This window comes from Leishmania mexicana, chromosome 34 (genome assembly GCF_000234665.1).
Source record: "Leishmania mexicana MHOM/GT/2001/U1103 complete genome, chromosome 34".
NCBI lineage: Eukaryota > Euglenozoa > Kinetoplastea > Trypanosomatida > Trypanosomatidae > Leishmania > Leishmania mexicana.
In genome coordinates this window covers 1,722,039-1,741,585 of record NC_018338.1, presented here as the reverse complement: position 1 = coordinate 1,741,585, position 19,547 = coordinate 1,722,039, and the positions used below count along the sequence as shown (strand labels likewise).

Here is a 19,547-nt window from a genome sequence, read left to right as displayed (position 1 = left end):
CGCTAATCGTCTCCAACTTTTTTCTCTTTTGCTCCTTGACGGCATCATCTGCCCTCCTTGACCCTCGCAGCCCATGTGACGGACATTCTCTCCACTGGCATTGCCACTGGCGTCGCTTCCGCTTACACTGTCATCGCTTTCGGTTCTTAGTTTCTCGTACTCCACCCTACTCTCTCGCTTACCGCAGGCACGACCCCTCCAGCTGAGATCCACGCACCTTGAAAAGCCAAGTCACCTTCGATTCGCTTTTTTTCGCAAGAAAAAAGTCTGCTGCACTGCCTCTCTTCTTGGATGAGAAGAAGCGACGTTTGAACGCATGCACGTGCACATACACTCTGAGAGACACCCGTAGGGATACGCTTACGCGCACACATGCCCGACTTGGACGCGTCTTTTTTTTTTTCGAAGAGCCAAAGAAGAAAAAGAAAAGGTACACCCACACACACAAGCGCAAGGCGAGACATACGTAAGGAGAACAGAAAAAAACTGAAATACCATCTCGTCCTACCTGCGCGCACGTCACTACTCGAGGAACTTCTTGTACGCCGCCTCGTCCATGAGGCCCTTGGGAATCTCAGAGCATTTCACCTTGATCAGCCAGCCCTTCTCCTCAGGAGACTGATTGACGAGGCCCGGCTGGTCTTTCAGCTTCTCGTTCACGGCGGTGATGGTGCCGTCAACCGGGGAGTACACATTGCTCGTGGCCTTTACGCTCTCCACCTCGCCTACGACATCCTTCGCCTTGACAGTATCGCCCACCTGCGGGAGAGAGACGTACACCACGTCACCCAGATTCTCCTGGGCGTAGCTGGAGATACCAATGGTCATCTCACCCTCGGACTCCATGACCCACTCGTGGCTGTCAGTAAAGTGCTTGGTGGCATAGCAACGCAGGTAGGCGGCAGCAGCGACGGATACAGAAGCGAAAGCCCTCCGCATTGTTGACTGTCGTGTGTGGGGAGAAGTGTTAAATTTTTTTGTTGTAAAGGGAAGAAAAGAGGAAGGGAAAAGGCGAGCTTCTTGAAAGGCGCGGGTGGCGATATAATTGAGGGGTATGGGGGCTTGCCTTTATATGGAAAGAAAGATGAGCAAAAAGAGCAGGCGGTTTCTGGGTCGCATTGAGAGGCGCAAGAAGAAAATTGGGGGTTTGAGTTAGTGTGTGGGTGTGTATGTTTGTGTGTGGTGATGGTTGGGTGTAAAACAGGCATGTGATAGTACGAGGGACGGAGTAGAGGTCAGCCTAGGTGACATGAAAACTGTCGAAAGCTTTGATTTCAGTTGAGTCTTGACTGTTTGCCAGTGTGTGAGTGCCAAACCGATCCTCACCACGCACTTCTTTTTGCTGTTATCGTCTACTTGGTGTTGTCCCAGGTACAGGAAGGGGCGAAGAAACGTTTCAGCGTCCCCAAATTCGGCCTTTTCTGCTTGTTTGGTTTCGCTGCAGAGTGCCCATTACCACAACGAAAAGAGTCCACGTTGATTCCTCCGCAATAAAACAAGTATGCGTGTCCACAACCTTCGCCATCTGTTTCTTACCCTTGCCTGCCTGCATCTCTTTCCTCTGAGCATCGACGCAAGGGAACCACAACGCCAACGGCTGCGCTTCATTACATCACGGTTTCTTCAAGAAGAGTGACAGGAGCGAAGAAGCGGGGGGACAAGCAGACCGCTCCATTGGTACTACGTCGATTGAGAGAGTCCAGAAGAGAGACAAGTGCAGAAACAAGAACAACCGGGAAGCACAAAAAGGAAAGTGTGAGGTAAGCGAGGCTGAAGGAAAGCACAAACAACCTTTTGGACATCCGTGGTATCAACAACGAGAAAAAACGGGGGATGGTGCGGGAGAACATGCGAGCAAAAACGGTCTCACAAATCGCCTTCACTGTCATCGGCGCTATCTGTTGTTACTGTGCTCGTAGCTTTCTCGGGCTGCTTCGACAGCTCCGCAACCATACTGCGAAGGTTCTCCAGCCGCGACTCGTACTGGGAGGCAGCGCAGTGGTCTGATGCACCCTCGCCTTCTTCAAGCCACTCCTGCACAGCTGTGGCTTTGTCGATGACCCGCTGCACGGCGGCTGCGCCAGCAGCGGCTGTCAACTCAGCGTTATCAGACACACCGTCATTCTTGGCCCAGAAGATGTACGCCTCCAAATTGTTCTTCGCCGTAGCGCGGAGATGCTTCACATGCTCCGCTTGCCAGATCGTCTCCAGCTTGGCTTGCGAAGTTTTCATTTCTTCTGACGTCAGCTCAGTAGGGTTCTTCCACGCAAGCGTCGCAGTCACGTCAGCTGCTCGGCTACGCATCTTGATTACTTTCACAAGTTTCTCAACCAACTTACTTTCGTCAGATGTCTTATCTGTGACATTTTCTGCCACCTTCTGTGTGACCTCCTCGGCGTAGCGCACAACCACCTCCGCATGCTCGACCTGCACAAGACCAGTTTCGTTCAGCAAAATCTGCAGTCGAACCATGTGACTGTTGTTTGCGTGCTTGACAGGCGACAACGCCTTCATATCCGTAAGCGCTTGCTTCACCCCAGCGACGGTGACGCGCACAAATGGCCTGGCGGCGTCGTCACCACTGTAAAAATTGAGCGAAAAGTCCTCTGTCCGATTGAACGTTAAGCTCACCGAATCGCCCAGTAGAAAGCCGTCAGCGCCAAATAAAGGTCGCCTGACCGCAGGTTTTTCCTTGTTCAACGAAGGATCTACCTCGAAATCGACTCCGTACGGGATCGTCTCGTCCAGTTTTAGCGACTTTGCACGGTAAAGAGGTGACAGCTTCGCAGCATAGTAGCCTGCACCGATCGCCGCTGCTTCGTCCATATTCATAGTGCGATCTACATCTCGGCCAATGACCTCGGAGAGGTCTGCAATGATTTTTGGTGTACGCGAGAGCCCTCCCATCATCTCGAAAGAGTTGAGGTCTTTGAATGAAATATTCACGACGCTTGTTACACTCGTTGCCAAATCCTTCACACGCTGGAACAGTGAGGCGCATTCGGATTCGAAAACGGCGCGCGTCATGCTGGAGTGATAGTCACGATCCGGGGCAATGCCTTCCACTGTGTAAGGTGTGTTACTGTTCACAGAAAGCGTTTCACGAACCTTGTTCGCAGCGCGGAGAAGCGAGAATTGTGACTTCAGCTGTGCAGAACTCGTCCCGCCCAACACCGGGCCAATTCTAAGCTTCGCACGCGCCTCCGCTTCGATCACCCGCGCAACACATAAGTCAAACGCACGACCGCCGAGAGAACGATCCTCGACCACGCCGAGTGTCCTAAGCGTCCCAAAAGCACTCGAAAGTGGTGCCTTCTGCGCAGCCGGTAAAAATTCATAGACGCCGACCTCAGTATGCGTTGAGCCAAGGTCGAACACTACTACCTTCAGGGTGTTGTTGCCAAAGCCGCGATGCCGCACGCCATAGTAAAAGGCGGCAGCAGTTGTGGAATGCATGAGACCCAGAACACTCAGTCCTGAAAGGCGAGCGGCATCCAGAATGGCCCGCCGCTCCGCCGGCGACGTGTGAAATGGTATTGTAACTACGACACCTTTTGGATCGACAACATCATCTTTCACGGCAGTGGTTTTGCAGTACGACAGTACCATGGAATAGAGCTCCTCGGCGGTGAACGGATCCTTGGTGTCGCAAATGCTCACAGTCGCCGAGCCATGATTGCTGAAGCCGACGTGGTATTCGTACTGTAAATCACGGAAAAAGGGAAGAAGGCTTGAGTCTTTTCTAATTCTGAGAAGCTGGTTCACCGCGCTTGCAGTGCACAGAGGAAACCGTGCAGCCAGACTCCTCGCCGCGTCGCCAATGTAAAGATCGCTCCGACGAAATCCGATAAAATTGTCCGTTTTCCGTCGCGACTGCTCATTAAGAACAATGTCGACACCCTTGTCACCATGCGGCCCGGCGACTTTGATGTACTCCGATCCTAAGTCGACACCGATGACATGGGCCAACGATACCTGTGTTACGAAAAGGCACGCAAGAACATATGCCAGTAATGCAACTTTGCACTTTAACTTCATTCTTGCAAGAACAGAAAATGTCTAGATGGCGAACAAGAGACGGCAATTAAGTTCAGAGATATGCATTTCAGGGTGTTCGACTCGAGAAGTTGTACAAGTGATCAAGGGGGATGCACGTGTTCCAGCCTCGCTTTTTTTTTTGGACAGGTACGACGATGATTCAACAGATGAAAAAATCGTACAAGATCAAAGGGACAAGTTCGCCGAGAAAGTGTGAGAAGACTTGGATAAAAGCAAGCATGACTGCGCGGGAAAGGGGGAAACACACGGAGAGTACAATCTCCGAAAGACAAGTTATTCCATCAGAGTATGCCACAGCCGAGTAAGCCCAAGCGCTATCTTCCCCTTTCGTTTCGACTTGCGAATGAATGCGTGAGGGTGTTGTCTATTATTTTTTTTTCGTCAGAAGCATGGCAGGCGACAGGAAATGGCAGAGGGAGCATACATGAAACTGAAAAGGCAAAACGAGCGCTCTGCGGTAGAGGCGCAAAACCTAGTGAACGAGGGCTTTTCTCATACTCAAGAGCATTTCTTCAAAGCAGAAGAGAAGTGAGAAGAAGAGCTCGACTGCTCTTTGATTCGTGGCAGTAAAACTGTGAAACGAAGGGAATGAAGGAGCATCACCCAAGCGTATAGAATCAAAGCGTCGATACAAAACACGGCAAAAGATGAACTAATTCCTCTACAAATTAAAACGAGACAGAGAATGTCAAACAAAATAAACACCCTCTTGCACACGCTCTGGTACGTAAAGGCGCCCCCCAAAAAGAGGAAGATAGCCAATAGAAAAACTTGCTCTAGTACTTTATAACCATCTAAGCATCTTTCGCATACAAATCGTAAAGGGGAAAATGATTGTACGAGCCACGTGTCCACACTAGAACGATGAAACGTGAGAGATGAGCAGCCAAACTGTGCTACATAGCGCAGCGGGGTGCCTTGATATGCCGCTTTGCGTCGATCATCTGCTTTCGACCTTTGGTGCGCGCGTCGACAACACGCTTCCACACGGCAGTATAAATAAGTTTCGCCTTTTTCTCGGGTATGTGCGGATGGCTCTCCACGATGCGGCGAATAAATTCCGCCTCTGGAATGTGTACGAGAGTTCGCCCGTCACCCTCCGGCAAAATGTACTCCGGCTCAGTGATGTTTCCATGCGACACTTTTACAAGAAAGTCGAGGGCGTGCTCGCGCGTGTAATTGTTTGGATCGTTCGGATCGGGTGCCAGGACTTTGGATGGTGGTGTCACAGCAAGCATCGATGCGTACCGCAGTGTGTTGATAGTATGCCGTGAGTCTCGAAGCAGCGGTGAGACACAGGCGATCATAACTGTCTTCGTTGGGCGACGCACGGCGATCTCAAAGCAGTCGCGCAAAAGAAACGTAAGAGGCGAGCGCCTGTATGGGATGTGCAGGTGCTGCGTACTCGAAGACGCAAGAGCACGGGATCGAATGCAATCCTTCAGTGTCATGAGAGAGGTGTTAATGAATTTGGTTTCTGCTTGGCGAGTTTTGTCATGAGTTGCGCTGTCGGCGGTGTTTTCACTACCGGCCAGATCCACGATGAACAAATCGCCAGGCTTCGCCCACTTCGTCTCCTTCGAAATAATGGAGATGCGAGCGATCATGTGAGAACGGGACGACGTTTCGTTTCTCTCCGTTGACCGCGTTGTCCGCTGTGAGGCAGCTTCCTCAAAAGCGGCGAGAAGCATTTCGGCACTGGAGCACTCAAAGGCCTCTGTCCCCAAGAGCTTAAGCTCGCCTGAGACATCCTCCACTATCTGAACATCCGTGCCAGTGAGCAGGTCAATGTTCTTGAGTGCTTGTATTTCAAGAACAGTGAGGAGGATATCATGAGTGGCGAAGGCAGGCGCGAGATCCATGGCGACAAGGCGAAAAATACCAGAGGTTGTGTAGGTTTTTCCGCTGCCTGTCTGCCCGTAACAGAGCACGCACGTAGATGCGCCGTTAACGGAGAGAGAGACCAATGGGGCGCATGACTCTAGGTAAACTCGCTCTGTATCGTCACGGGCACCCACGAACACGCCGTCAAGCGTGACAACGCACGGATCAATTGTGCACTCGCCAGAAAGCGATATTTTCGGCGTCATCACGACGAGGTCTCTGTTGTCATCGACTTTCTGCACAATGCTCTGATTGTTTGGATCTTCCATGTCATGTGCGACGATCGGGCGAGCGCGCACAAAAATACGCGAATCCTGACAGGTGAAGAGCTCACCAGGATCCATCGCCGGACGCAGCTTTTGCTCCACTTGGGCTGGAATTTTGGACATGTTCAAGATGTGCTGAAACTCACCCGCCCTCGCCCCGAGCTCGGTCACCAACGGAATGCTAGGCATGGCTTCGATTTTGTCAAGAGTCTCCTCAGTTAGGTCTAGATAGGGATAGCGGTGCAGTGTAGTGAGTGATGAGATGCAGTGCCTTGGAGTTGCTTGACATCCACTGTAAGCGGGCTGTTTGCAGAAGAGCGTGTTTGGAGAGAAGGGGAAAAATGGAGCAGAGAACAGAGAAAACATCGGTGGTTGGAAACAGAGTTTCTGCGTATGACTGGCACCTGCCAATATGTGAAAAGCGATGCATCATGGTGTTTGACAGATGCTTAGAGGGGCTTTTAAGTTTTTTTTGTGAGAACTTTGTGTAACCGTCGCGCGAATGAGATCGGTCTGCGGCAGATCACAGTTACGCATAGCTTTGTGCAAAAAAAAAAATACATTTGTTTTTGTGCGCGGCGCGTTTGTGGTGGCGGGCTTCGGTATGCTGGTGGCGGTGCCTCCCCGCGCCGGTCGTGGGGTTGGCTGCCTGCCCCTGCGCTTGGTTCCGCGGCGCCTCTGGGGGTGGGGGGGGCGCCCTCCGCGGGGCCGGCCTTGCCCGGCGCCCGAGCCCGTTTCCCCGGGGCCGGGTGGGCTTGGGGGAGGGCCCGGCCGCCTTCGGTCTGGGGGCACGCTGAGTTGGGGTGGTGAGGGGTTGGGGCGCGGGCGAAGGGTGGGGGGGCGGGGCTTTGGCGGCCGCTGGCGTCGGCGCGCTGGCCGGGGTGAAAATAGAGCATTCGGGGCTGATTTTTGCGTGGGCCCTTTGGCTTCATCTTTCTCTGCGTTCTTCGCCGACGGCGGCGGTGCGTGATTTCATTGCGGTACATGGTCTAGGAAAAACAAACCAGCAAAAAGAAAACTATCCGGCGTTGGCTTAGCGAAGGGGGGAGGGAAGACACGCGGCTCTTTTTTTTGTACATCAGCTTGCGTCACCTGTGCCCAGCGCGCCGCCAAGTTCACATGCAGGACTCATACGTGGGAACCATGTACTTGATGTTGATGTACGCGTCGGGGCCGCCGTAGCGCTCCAGCATGTACAGGGTGTCGTTGATGAGACTGCTGAGGTCGTGACTGTTGCGCTGTCCGTAGTCCATGCGATCGCCCATGTTCTTGGTGCGGTTCTTAAACATGTTGAACGCCGGCAACAGTTGCCTGTAGTATGGCACAAGCGCTTCTCCAATGTGATCGCCACTCACTACTAGCTTCTGGATCACGTGAAAGACCTTGCGCAGTACGTCGGGGTGCCGACTGTTCAGTGCCGTCTTGAGCGGCACGATGAGCTGCGGCACCGTCGGCAGGATCTTGGCGCCACCGCCCTCAAGAAGGTCCATGCTGCCCTGGTACGCCACAAAGCTGAAGGGCTCCTCCAGCTCGCGCAGGCCATCGAAGAAGATGGGCAGGTAGTGGTGGTAGTCCAGCTTCGACACGTCCACCTTCCAGAGAAGCGAGCGCTTCGCGCCGTGCTGAATGGACAGTGGCAAGTCGCTGCGTTCGTAGTGGTGACGAAAGTCCGTTGGTGGCATGCGCTGCTTCGAGTAGGCGCCAGTTTTGCCAGGGCCAGCAGGGTCGCCGAAGCGCCCGTTGCTTAGAGACGTGTTCGCGCCGCCGGTGCCTTTGAAGGTGCTCACCGTCACGCCGCCCGTGCCTGTGTGGCCGATGAGAATGTCAGCTTGCGCTGTTTTCGGCGCAGCCGCAGCGGTTGCCTGTCCGGCGGCGGCTTTGTTCTTGGCCATCAAAACGCTGACGCTAGTACTCACAGTCGCCTTTGACGTATCGCGCCCCCGCGGGTTCCAAATTTTCGGGAACGGCCCAAACGGACCGTCGCTCAACGGCGGCAGTACATCGCGATCCTTTCGGAGCTTCTCCCGCTCCGACTGCGAAAACGTCTTGCAGAGGGGCATGGGTCGGACACTACTTTGTATGCTTCGACGTGCTTGTGTGCTTAGCGCTCGTGACGGACGCGTTGCTTGACTTGAACCGCCAACGAAAGACAGTTGCGCTGTGTCGTTAGAGCTCTACACTAAAATGAGCTGTTGCACCTGGCCGCCCACACACACACACACAGCCGAAGCTCCAGAAGGAGAGAGGAAGAGAAAGGAAGGTACGTGAGTAGTGCACAATCAAAGAAACGTTTCCTGCACAGGTATGTAGCTCCGTTGCACATACGGCGTAGGGGCTGATTTTACACCCCAGCACGCTATATACATTTTCTCTGTGGGCCGAGGAGCACAGCCACTGGATCCACAACTTACAGCAGCACTTGAGAGCAGTGGTCAGCGAGTAAACGGCAGGAGGGGCGAGGACGTTTTTCAACCCCTGCGCGTCAGCGTGTCCACTCTCTGCCACACGCGAGTGAAACTCCACTCCACACCACCCCCGGCTTCTCACAGGCCTCCTCGAGTCGTGCGAAGCAGCGCTGCAGACGAGCCTTACAGCAAGGCGCCGACGCAGTCGTCAGAGAGCACGACGCCCCCTGCCTCGTGCTCTACCAGCCTTCCCCCCTTTGCCTCGCCCGACGCCGCCCAGCCGCCTCCCCCATCGTGCCGTTCGCCGGGTGAGAGATGCGTTGGTGCCGCGCGGACGCCGGCCGCTCCGACGCAACGCCATTCAGCACCTGACACACTGCCGACATCCGTGGCGATGCATCGCACTGGCTTCCCTACGGCGTAGACGCGTGAGCCTGTCAGCGCCAGAGGACCTGGGGCTTTGCATTGGCAGGGGATAGAGGGAGAGGGGTTCACTGGGTCCGGGATACCTCACACACACTGAGGTGCGTTCCCCCGTCATCAAATGGCGAGGGTGAGTGACTGCAGGGGCGGGTGTGGGGTGGAGACAAAAAAGATATGCCGCCAGCGCTTTCCTGCTTACTGCATAATCGACCGTCCCTCATCCTCCTTTGTGCGACCACAGAATAGGAACGTCGCCACCCTCGCCAGCTCATCGCGCCCTTGAGGGTTGTCCTCCTTAAGCCAGTTCCCCTGTACAACCATCGTGCGCACCAGCTCGTAGGCTTGCTGGTGCCATCGCGTCAACTCCGCGTGCTGCTGTTTGACTCGCTCGTGCATGGAGGCCAGCGCGCGCGTCACGTTTTGGATGAGCGACAAGTCTGCGTCTTCGACTGTCTGCGTGGAGGAGCCCACCTCCCATATGGAAGACATTCTCGCCTCAAGCTTTGCATCGATGGCGGAAAAAAGATGTTTTCGATGGGGGGACTTCAGCTTGCGCCTGCGCCACTATGATTCTCAAGGCATTCAGCTTTGCCCCCGGGTGCGCGAGGCGCTGCTCCACCGCCGCCCTGCGCGTCGAGGTGAGCTTCCAGCCTTCGTCCACTCAGCAGACCACAAAAGGCCTGGGTACCGCTTCCGGCAGGGACCAGGATGTCCCGCGCGGAGCGCGTAAAACGAGCGCCGTGTTGGCCTGAGACCTCCGCGGACGCCCCAGAGGATTCCCCCCGCGCGCGTCGAATGGTGAAGCTCTCGAACGCCTGCAGGCGCTCATTCAGGAGATCATAAGTACAGGATTGGGAGGGGCTGCACTAGGGCGCTGGTGCAGCCGGGCTTTGCAGTTGCGCCTGCTGTTGGGCATCTTGGGCTGTCTGCAGCGTCTCCTGGACGGTAGTGCTGAGGGGCCTGACCGCTGCGCTCACCTCGTCAGACTGCGATGAGGACATTATACGAGTTGCTGTAGTGCTATTGCATGCCGCCGGCTGGCAGTGTGGGTTGCATGGCAGCAAGGACAGTGTGAGGAGTAAGGTGAGTGAGAGGGGGGGGGGTCCTCAGTACACATACCCATAAACGAGAGCAAGCAAAGAGAGGATAAGAAAAGGGAGTAGCGAGTCGAACCTATCCCCGAACGCACCGTGGAGGTGACGGTGCCAGCTGCTGCACTCGTGTGTGCTTCGCCCTTCGCTCGTCCCTTCCGCGGCAGGTGGCACGTGCGAGTCTGTTCACGAAGAGGAAAAACTGATAAAAAAAGGGACACGAAGGTCGAGTGTACGCTTCCCACGCTGCGGGGGAGTCACAAGGTGACGCTTCCCTTTTCCTCTTGGTGCGCGTCGCTCGATATGCATCCCCACATGCCTCTTTTTTTCGTTGTCTTCTTGTTTTGGAGTTCCGTTGCGCTCCGGTACTCGGAAGACCGACATCCAAATCTCCGCTACAGTGAACAAATGAGAAGTGAGGGATGGGGCCATCATGGCAGCACCCAGACGAAGGGGCATGGGTGAGGCTGGGGTGAAAGGTGGGGCTCGGGGGGGGGGGCGCGCGTATTGTGCGTGTGTGTGTTCTAACCAATTTATAAAAAAGGAGAGAACAAGAAAAGGACGTGATCGGGAGGGGGGGGGGATGACGCACCGGCGAAGTAAAAGAGATAGGGATCAGCGCGGCAGCAAAACAAAAGACGAGCGGACAAACCCACCTACCCGTGTGCGCACATCAGCAAAGAGATCTAAAGAAAGGGAAAGAATGAGACATGGAGAGGGAGGTGCACTGAGCACGGAAGACTGCACCCAACCACCCACACCCACAGAAACAAACACGGGGAGGACGTCATACAGCGCCTCTGTGGCGGAGAAACAAGGGAGAGGAACACCAGCATGGGACCGAGGTCCGGCACTAGGGAAGTGCACCACTGTACACACCATCACCGAGTGCGACACAATACGTCAAAGTGCCGGGAGATACATCGTTGAGCAGCAGTCATCCACCTCCATCCAAAAGGAAGCAACCAAGCGCACGTGAAGTCAGAAAAAAAAGAACGTCTCGCAAATGTACACCAATGGAGAAGGCGAAAAAAAAACAGACGAGCGGTAGCGGCACAGAGATTGCCTGCTGGTGGCGGTATCGGTACCGCTCCGTGCTCCTCCGCAAGAAGGTACCCCTCACCCGCCCAGGACAACCAGTCGGAGGCGTCTATTGAGTGCGCGGCGGCGGCGGCATGTCTGGCAGGACTGCCCTAGCCTCCTCTCCGACGCCATCGCAGCGCTCCGCCAGCGCAAAGACCACCGGGCAGCAATTATTCAACTTCTGTGTTATGTGCTGATGCTGACTCATGCCGAGAGGATCGTTGTAGCCTGTGCTCTGCGACGCGCGCGCCCGCCGCTGCGCCTCCTCCATCCTTGCGCGGAACTTGGTGGAAATGCTGCGAAGCGTGCGCAGCCCTAACAAGATTAGCGGCTCGTAGTCCGTCTTGAGCGCGATCTCGACGAGGTCCAAAAAAGTAGCGACGGACTCTGTGAGCAACTTATCCTTCATGCGGGGCTGCTGCAGCACGGTTAAAAAGTCGAAGAGCGGGCCAAACTCCTGCCCCTCGTCGTAGAGCCGCCTCACGTGCGCCATTGCCTCTGGCTGGTTCTGCATCCAGAGCGTACGCACGGTGCGCAGAGTGTTGAGGCGCCTCTGCAGCGTGGTAAAGACAGTGCCGTGCTCGTGACTCAGCTGCTGCACCATCTGCAGCTCTGACTCGCCTGTACTCGATGACGGGGCCAATGTCGGTGGGAAAGATGGTCCACCGCTACTGAATGCTGGTTGTGGCAGGTTCGCCGCCGTCGGTTCTGACGTCTCCGCCCGCAACTCCTTTTCTGCCACGTCATTTTCCGTTGTTTTCGCCGGTGAGTCCATTGGGCTGAGCCGAGACCCATTTACAGGTTTCTTTCGCGCATCCGCGAAGATTGAACTGTTGCTGTTCAGCGTCGCCACCGGGACTCGCTGGGAGGGCGAGGCAGGTGCTAGAACAGATGCGGATGGCGCTGCTGCCGCGCAACGCTCCTCTTCTCCAGGGCGGCGGATGTCGCGCAAGCACAACTTACACTTCATCGCCGTCGCTCCGGCCGTCTCCACGAACCAGGCCTCGTCCGTGGCGCCTGCGTAGGCTACGTCACCCATCATAATCCACGGCGCCTCCAGCGACACGGCCGTGCGTTCACTAAGGTTCGACGTATCGAAGATACGAAGGTTGTGATCCGATGTCGCGAGGAGGCGCGTGCCGCTGAAGTAGACGGCGTCGATGGGTGTGTGCTGGCTGCTGCTGTGAAACCGCGCCTCAAAGGAGTCTAGGTCCCACACCGACACCGTACCGTCACCGCTGCCCACCACTAAATAGTACAAGTCCGGGTGAAAGTGGAGACTCGTAATGGCACCGGTGTGCAGTTCGAACGTGTGGACAATCTTGCCAGCGACGAGGTCGTAGAGCCGCACAATACCGCGCGCACACCCGGTGGCTACCCACCTGCCGTTCGGCGAGAATTGCACTGCACATAATGGGGCGGTGGCATCCTTGTAGGACTGCCGGCCAGACGACTTTCGCACATCCCAGATGCGCAGTATCCTATCCGTTGAAACGGTGGCGAAGAACTGCCCGCTGCGGAAGACATCGATGTCGGTCACGGTGGAGGCGTGGCCGCGCGTGAAGACACGCACCACCTCCTCAGAGCCAATGTCCCACATTTGCAGCTTGCCGGCGTCGCTTCCGCCCACCACGGACGTCTGGTCCGGGTCAAAGCCGAGGGCTGTGATAGGCTCCGACAGTCCCTGCAGCCAGGCAGTCCGCGTGTATCCCATGAATGGATAGACGTGGATAGAGGCGTCCCGGCCGCCGAAACCCACAAGGGGTTTGGAGCGACTGGCGCTAATGCGCGAGTACAGGGCGTCGCATGGCAGCTGGTGCTCGGAAACAGAGAACATGATACCGTACAACTACTGATGAACGCTTCACGAAAAAGACACAGGCACACATGAAGGTAGACATGCACACGGGGGAAACAAACGGCAGCGCGGCTCAAACCCAAAACATCACATGCCTTCCCCTTTCAGAGCAACCCATGTAGTGAGCACCCTGCCGTCACCAAACCTCTCTCGTCCGAGTGAGAGAGTGTTCGGGTGAACGATTCTGCAGACGAGAAATTGCCAAGGACACACGTGTAGGTGTAAAGTGTCACTTCCGGAAGTCCCTTTAGGTAGATAGGAGACTTGGGAGGGGGTGAGTGGGTGGGGGGCGCGTCTGTGCGTACGTTTGTGTGCAGAGTAAACAACAAAAAACGCGATGGAACTGTGGTTCCGCCCCCCGACAAATGCAGAGGAGACAGACGTGGAGAGAGCGAGAGGATGCAGAGAGGGGTGGGGGTGTGAAAAAAAAAAGAAGTGTGTGGCAGCATTATAAATATATATATATATATGTGTGCATGTGTGCACGCCCTCAGCGAGTCGGTGGACGAAGACACCACTCACACACAGGAAGGGAGAGGGAGTAAAATACACCGCACAGCAGAGCACGTGCATCTACAGGGAGCTTAACCCCCCTCCCCACCCCTCAGCCCCTATTTGCCCCATGAGTAGTATAGCACCACATGTCCGAACCCCACCCTCGCTGCTCACAGTGACGCTGAGAAAGGAGGAGGAGGAGGGTGGAGCCATCTTGTTTTTTTTGTGTATTGTGTAAGTTTGGAATGATTAAAGACACTTGTTGTCGACAAGCAGCCGTCGCGGTGGACGAGAAAGGTGCTACACGGTGCCAAAGGGGGACGCGTGTAAGCTGGGTGGAAGGCTACGTCGCCTTGAAGTAAACCTCACCAAAGTCCTTTGCTTCACGTCGCTGGTACTGCGCCGCCTCCTCGGGAGTGTCGCTGCTGTGCAGAAGATCAAAGCATACCGCGCAGTAAAAGGCCGGACTCTCAGGTGAAAGTGGGTCCTCGTAGAGCGCAACCGTGGCGGGAAACAATCGACAGAGCAGACACCGCCTTGCCTGCTCTCGTACTTTGGCCACCCGGTGCGGGAACTCATTTCGCTCCTTGCGCGGGTAGCCGCTCAGGCTTCGGGCATGCGACAGGAAGAAGTAGTGGTCGCACCCGCCGCAGTGCCGCAGCAGGCACGACTCACCCATCTTGATGTTGAGGTCCTTGAAAGTGATCTCTGCCGCGCTCTTCACGGGGCACCGAGCGAAGCCCTGGTGCTCGAGAGCGTGAAAGTTCGACGCGTCCTGCAAAGGGTCGTTTCTCCGGATAACCTCGCTGAGGTCGACAAAGTCCGCGTGCGATCGATGCCGGTCATCGATGTAGAAGACGCCGTGGATGAAGAGGAAGGCATTTCGTGAGGTGGTAAGCGGGTCCCGTGCTGTCGGGCAGTCGATCGCGTCCAGCAGCGCCACGAGCGGCTGGCAGGAGAGCACCGCCCAAACCTCACGCGGTTCCTTTGAGCGCACTCCATGAACCGCGAACTCCCACCGGTGTGTGTGCATGACGCAGTAGTCTTCGCCCTCGTCGCGCTTCGTGTGGAGGGAGGCCGGGATGAGGTCGTTAGAGCTCAACAATGCCGGAGCGACTCTTCCACAGGCTTCATTTTCCTTCTTGAAACTCTCGAGCCCCGCGACGGCTCGCTGGAACGACTCCTCGATGGCGCTCTCGGCTGCCTTGATCGCCCCGACTTCCACCAGAAGCGGCAGTTTTGCCTCTCGCTTCCCCAACCGCTGAAGACCCGCCTCAACCTTGGGCAGTTGCCGAATCGCCTCCTCGTGCACCTTGGCCAACACCGCCTCCGTCTGCGAGCACACCTTACGTGGAGGAAGGCACTCCAAACTGTGCGAGCCGTATTCGCCCTCCCAAGAGCTCACGAGAGAGTCAAGGAGCGCCTCACAGTCCTGCAGCTGCGCCTCGGCACTACCCAGGTGCAGCGCCATTCCGTAGGGACTGCCCTGATAGTCCAAGACCACAGGCAACCTCACCTTCGTGCCGGGCTCGAGAACAGCGTCGGCTGGCATGCTTGCCAGCGGCTCCTCATTTACGGCACGCAGTTCTTCGATAGGAATGCTGACCACCTCGTGCGCTATCCGGCGTAGGGTCATCGGCTCAGCCGGCGAGGATCCATTACTACCATGATGGTCGGGGCCGCCTGGCACGAGGAAGGTGAACGGGTCAACGCGGAAGGAGCGCGCAGGCAATCCGTTTGCGTGCATCGATGCGAGGGAGAGAACAGGGGGAGGAGAAGGAGCAAACACAAGAAGTATTCTATGGAGTGAACAGGTGCACCGTAAGCGCCTTCCGTGTCCTGGTTCCAGCTGACCGGTGGCGGCGCTGAACGTACAGGTGGAAGAGAGCAACAGGAGGGAGGGGTGGGGAGAGTTAGGAAAGGGTTCGCAGACATTCGGAGACGGAGAGAGGACAGCCACTCTTAGGCGTGCTTTCTGCCGTTCACTTGGGCTTACCGTTTTTTTGTTTTCGTTGCTGTTGTTGCGAGTGCATATCAAAATAGCGCAACAAGTAAACACCGTTGTTGTCCACTGCAAGGGAGAGGGCGGGTGTGCTGCGAGAGCGGGAGGAGGGCGGGGTAAGAGAGGCGACGTCACCGCCGTGCTCTGTCCGAATTCCCACTTCCTTTCCATGAAGGCGGTGCATGACTGCACATGTGCGTCGGCCCTTACGAGCACCAACAAAATCCGCAACAGTGACTCGTGTGGGTCCATGACAAGGACATGGATGCGTGAGTGGGGAGTTCGTCATCCCGGTGATTCGCCTTCTTCTGATCGGGGCTGCAAGAACAAAGAGAGACAGAAATGTACAAGAGGAAAATGAGCCGTAAAACAACACCAACCACGACGCCAGACTTCCGGTCAGGCTCGATGGAGGTCTAGATATACGCGTGCATATATGCATGTGCTGCCCCAGGAGGGAACGTGCGGCTGGCGAGTGGGGGGGGGGGGATGCTGGGAGAACGAAAACAAAGAAACACGCAAACAAAAAAAGGATCTCACCAGGAACCACAGGCACACACGCCGTCCTCTCTGGCTGCATGGCTGTGCTTCATCGGAGTTTTCGGCAGCGGAGACGCAAGACTCCAATAACAGCGCTGAGAGCATACATACACACCTCTGTTTTCTAGCAAACATCTCCCGCACACCAGTGCGCAAGACAGGGAGGCGCGAAACAACGCAGACGGGTTACACATTCAGCAGCAGCAGCAGCAACACACAGCGCTTCTGCTGCCGAACGTACTTCTCCTACCCACCGAGCATGTGATTGGAGAGCCACTGACAACACGTCTTTCCTCCAGACCCCCTTCCCTTTGCATTGCTTTCTCTCTTGCCTGTGTAAGTGGGCGTGTGCGTGTGTGTGTGTCCAAACAACCAAGAAAGGACCCAAAGAGGCGACTAGGGGGCACACAACCACACACACACACACACGCATCTGTGCGTCCATCTACCAACTACATCGAAAAGAACAGCTCCGTCAGCGGCAAGGACAAAACACGTCGATCAGGGGGAGGGGGACAATACATGAGAAGAACAACAGAGAAACGTAACCAAAGCGACGCGATTCGGCAGAAATCAGCATCAACACACACACACACTTGAGAGAGGAGGCCGCAGGCACGATAAGCGCAACACGGCGTCTCGGCGCGCGCATCACGGGGGGGGGTTCTCCTGTGTGTGTGTGCTGCAATGTAACGGGCGTTCGTGGCTGCGCGCGAGTGAAGGTGAGGGGGAGAGTGGTGCCGTCTTTCAGCACGGCGAAAGAGCAGCAGATGTGCTTGAGCATCAGCGAATCAACACAAACGGTTCTCAACGCGCCTTGAGAGGGTGAGAGGCGGGAGAGACGAGTGCCGCCAACGGTGGAGGGGGGAGGGCGAAAGAAACCGAAAGTCCCCGACAGTGTAAACTGAATAGAGAAGCATTTACACGTGGCCATCTCCTTCCTTCACAGCAGTCCTACGCTTGCGTCGTGTTGCTCTATGCTTTCCAGGTAGTGGTCAATGAGCTGATGGCGGAAGCCTTTGTTGTCCAAGATGCGCATGCGTCCATTGGCACGGAACACGCGAACCGCCTCTACCGGATTCAGCGAGAGATGGTCCATGAGGAACGCCGCGCACAGCACAACGCTGCGATTCACACCAGCGATACAGTGCACGAAGACTTTCTCCCCATTTTCCAGAATGGTGGACATCAGCCCGGCAAAAGCGTCGTAGTCGCGGTGGAGAATCAAGTACTCCTCCGAGTCATATGACTCAAAGTGGTGCAGGTGGAAGCTCTCAGCCACTTCGGGGGCTGTGCGAATGTCCTGCGCGCAGCAGTTGACAATGTGGCGGATGCCCAGCGCGTGCAGCTGCGGCACCGTCTGCGAATCTGGAAAGCCGCCAACGTAGAGGGCCTTGTCGATGAGCGTTGTAAGGGACGGCAACTGGTCGGCTGCCCAGCGTGTGTTCACATTGTCGAGCTCGGCATCCAGGCTGGTTCGCCAGGCCTGGCATACCGGCGATATCTGGGGTGTGTAGAGCAGATGCCCCATTATGTTGGGAGAGGCCACGGCGTAGTTTGTGCGCTGTACTTCCGGTGTCTGCATATGTGCCATGCTCGCGTTGGCTGCTGATGCTGCTGCGGAGGCTGCGCTGCGCTGCCCCGACGTGGTGGGGGGCCGCCAGGGTGTGCTTGTGATGCCGTCACCGGCAGTCGCCTCCACTGGCCAGCCCTGAAAGGCGGTTCGGCCGAAGCAGTTGTCGCTGGGGAGGTTGATCGGGATAGGCTGAAAGGCGCGTCGCGGAGAGCGTGGCAGGCGTCTGGGTGAGGGAAGCTCCACGTTGGTGTCGAGTGGGTCGCTCGGCCGAGTCTCCTCAGATGCGTGCGATTGGGAGAGACGCGGAAAGCTGTCGGACGGCCGCAAGGTCACGCTCGTCTCCAGCGCCGTGTTCTCCACCTCTCGATCGTCCTCCTCGTTCACGAACAGCTGATGCCGGCAGGAGGCTAAAAGGAGATCATCACCACCGCCAATGGACGGCGGGGTGCAACACCGTGTATCCATACGATGCGTCGGTGTGCTTCTGGTCGAGGGTGCGTGCGCGTATGCGTGTCGCGTCCCCGAAGTTCGGTTGGCCCCAACTGCCCAACGACAGCAACAACAAAAAGAAAAGCAAGCAACGTTGCGGGAACACAGGAGAGGAGGAAGACGGTAACTATTTACGTGCCGCTTGTGAGGTTGTGGAGGGGCGGCAAACTAACGGGAGGGGGTGAGAGACTACATAAAAGCAAGGAGAGAGGGTGACGTAAAGGTGTGTGCGCGTGTGTGTGTCTATGTGGGCAGCTACTGCTACCAAGAGCTACTCTGTGGAAAATGAAGTGAAACAGCACCAGCACCAGCACCAGCACAGAGTGAGGGCGAAATCCCCCCCCCCCCAAAGCGAGAAGAGGCACGAAGGGAGGAAGGAATGCTGGGATGGAAAACGGACGCCAACAGGGACCCACCCACCCACACACACACACACGCACGCACGATGACCAACAGGGACACGCGGCTCTGCTGCAGATCACACAGAAAGCAAGAGAGATCACCTTCGAATGACGGCTCGAGCGATGCAGCGAGGGAGAGAGGTGAGGCGTCTGGTGAGCAGACCAAAAGGAAGGAAAGAAGTAGGGAGCGAAAAAAAAATGATAGTGTAGGCGCAGACGCCCTTCACATGAGTCGTGCGACGCTACCCGTGACCTTTATCTGCCGTGTCTGTCCTGGCGGGTCTTTCCGATGAGGGATGAGATGAGGGAAGAGAGAAGAAAAACAGAGCAGCGACTGATTGCACGAGAGATGCAAGAGGGAGGGGGTGGGGGAAATGGCGAGCAGGCAGCGATGACGAGGGTACCGGTGGTCACCCAGGAGCTTCACACAAATAGTAAGAAAACAGTCCACACACCTGCGCGTATGACCGGTGGTTGCTCGTCCGACAGATTAAAGACTGATAGAAATTGACACAGGCGAAAAAGAAAAGCAGCATTACATCTGTGTCTTGCGTTGCTGCACGGTTCCCACCACTTCACGAATCGGAAGTGCACCAAGGCTTCAGCCAGCGAGCGATAGTGCAACTACAGAATGTCGGTCGAATGTAGTGAGCGAGACGAGAGGGGGGAGGGGGTGGGGGAGGGCGAACGCAGCGAAAGAGAACGACCTCCCGTGCGCGTGAGGCGGAGAAGAAGCAACGGCAGCAAGGGAGCAGAGGAGGAGGCCGAAGTACGGTGTATGGAGATGGAAGGAGAGGGAGAGTGTGCGGAGGCTACGGGAGCGTGTGGAGAGGAGCGAAGGAAGGGGGGGGGCAGGTTTCTAGAGACGGACACTCTAGAGTGTTGACCACAGTTCTGGCATCGTCTAACTGAAGTGCCTGCTCGTTTGGGTGACTTCTGCCCTGTAGGCCCTCGCAGTACGAGAGGTAAGAACGA

General features: G+C 56.2%; 8 protein-coding genes across 8 annotated transcripts; all 8 read right to left on the bottom strand.

Annotated features, from left to right (window-relative positions):
• Window positions 1-522: 522 nt before the first annotated feature.
• Window positions 523-846, bottom strand: LMXM_34_4720 (putative glycine cleavage system H protein; the record flags this gene model as incomplete). The annotated part of the gene is made up of 1 exon (XM_003879419.1): window positions 523-846. One exon carries the CDS (start codon window positions 844-846, stop codon window positions 523-525), a length of 324 nt encoding a protein of 107 aa, XP_003879468.1.
• Window positions 847-1,866: 1,020 nt separating this feature from the next.
• Window positions 1,867-4,038, bottom strand: LMXM_34_4710 (conserved hypothetical protein; the record flags this gene model as incomplete). Its single annotated transcript, XM_003879418.1, has 1 exon — window positions 1,867-4,038. One exon carries the CDS (start codon window positions 4,036-4,038, stop codon window positions 1,867-1,869), a length of 2,172 nt encoding a protein of 723 aa, XP_003879467.1.
• A 917-nt stretch (window positions 4,039-4,955) lies between these two features.
• LMXM_34_4700 (putative MCAK-like kinesin) lies at window positions 4,956-6,398 on the bottom strand (the record flags this gene model as incomplete). The annotated part of the gene is made up of 1 exon (XM_003879417.1): window positions 4,956-6,398. The coding sequence occupies one exon, from the start codon at window positions 6,396-6,398 to the stop codon at window positions 4,956-4,958; it is 1,443 nt and encodes a 480-aa protein (XP_003879466.1).
• A 926-nt stretch (window positions 6,399-7,324) lies between these two features.
• On the bottom strand, window positions 7,325-8,269 carry LMXM_34_4690 (conserved hypothetical protein; the record flags this gene model as incomplete). Its single annotated transcript, XM_003879416.1, has 1 exon — window positions 7,325-8,269. The coding sequence occupies one exon, from the start codon at window positions 8,267-8,269 to the stop codon at window positions 7,325-7,327; it is 945 nt and encodes a 314-aa protein (XP_003879465.1).
• A 963-nt stretch (window positions 8,270-9,232) lies between these two features.
• Window positions 9,233-9,526, bottom strand: LMXM_34_4680 (hypothetical protein, unknown function; the record flags this gene model as incomplete). The annotated part of the gene is made up of 1 exon (XM_003879415.1): window positions 9,233-9,526. The coding sequence occupies one exon, from the start codon at window positions 9,524-9,526 to the stop codon at window positions 9,233-9,235; it is 294 nt and encodes a 97-aa protein (XP_003879464.1).
• A 1,752-nt stretch (window positions 9,527-11,278) lies between these two features.
• LMXM_34_4670 (putative katanin) lies at window positions 11,279-13,048 on the bottom strand (the record flags this gene model as incomplete). The annotated part of the gene is made up of 1 exon (XM_003879414.1): window positions 11,279-13,048. The coding sequence occupies one exon, from the start codon at window positions 13,046-13,048 to the stop codon at window positions 11,279-11,281; it is 1,770 nt and encodes a 589-aa protein (XP_003879463.1).
• Window positions 13,049-13,907: 859 nt separating this feature from the next.
• On the bottom strand, window positions 13,908-15,200 carry LMXM_34_4660 (putative small nuclear RNA gene activation protein (SNAP) 50; the record flags this gene model as incomplete). The annotated part of the gene is made up of 1 exon (XM_003879413.1): window positions 13,908-15,200. The coding sequence occupies one exon, from the start codon at window positions 15,198-15,200 to the stop codon at window positions 13,908-13,910; it is 1,293 nt and encodes a 430-aa protein (XP_003879462.1).
• Window positions 15,201-17,049: 1,849 nt separating this feature from the next.
• Window positions 17,050-18,147, bottom strand: LMXM_34_4650 (putative protein phosphatase; the record flags this gene model as incomplete). Its single annotated transcript, XM_003879412.1, has 1 exon — window positions 17,050-18,147. The coding sequence occupies one exon, from the start codon at window positions 18,145-18,147 to the stop codon at window positions 17,050-17,052; it is 1,098 nt and encodes a 365-aa protein (XP_003879461.1).
• Between the last annotated feature and the right edge of the window lie 1,400 nt (window positions 18,148-19,547).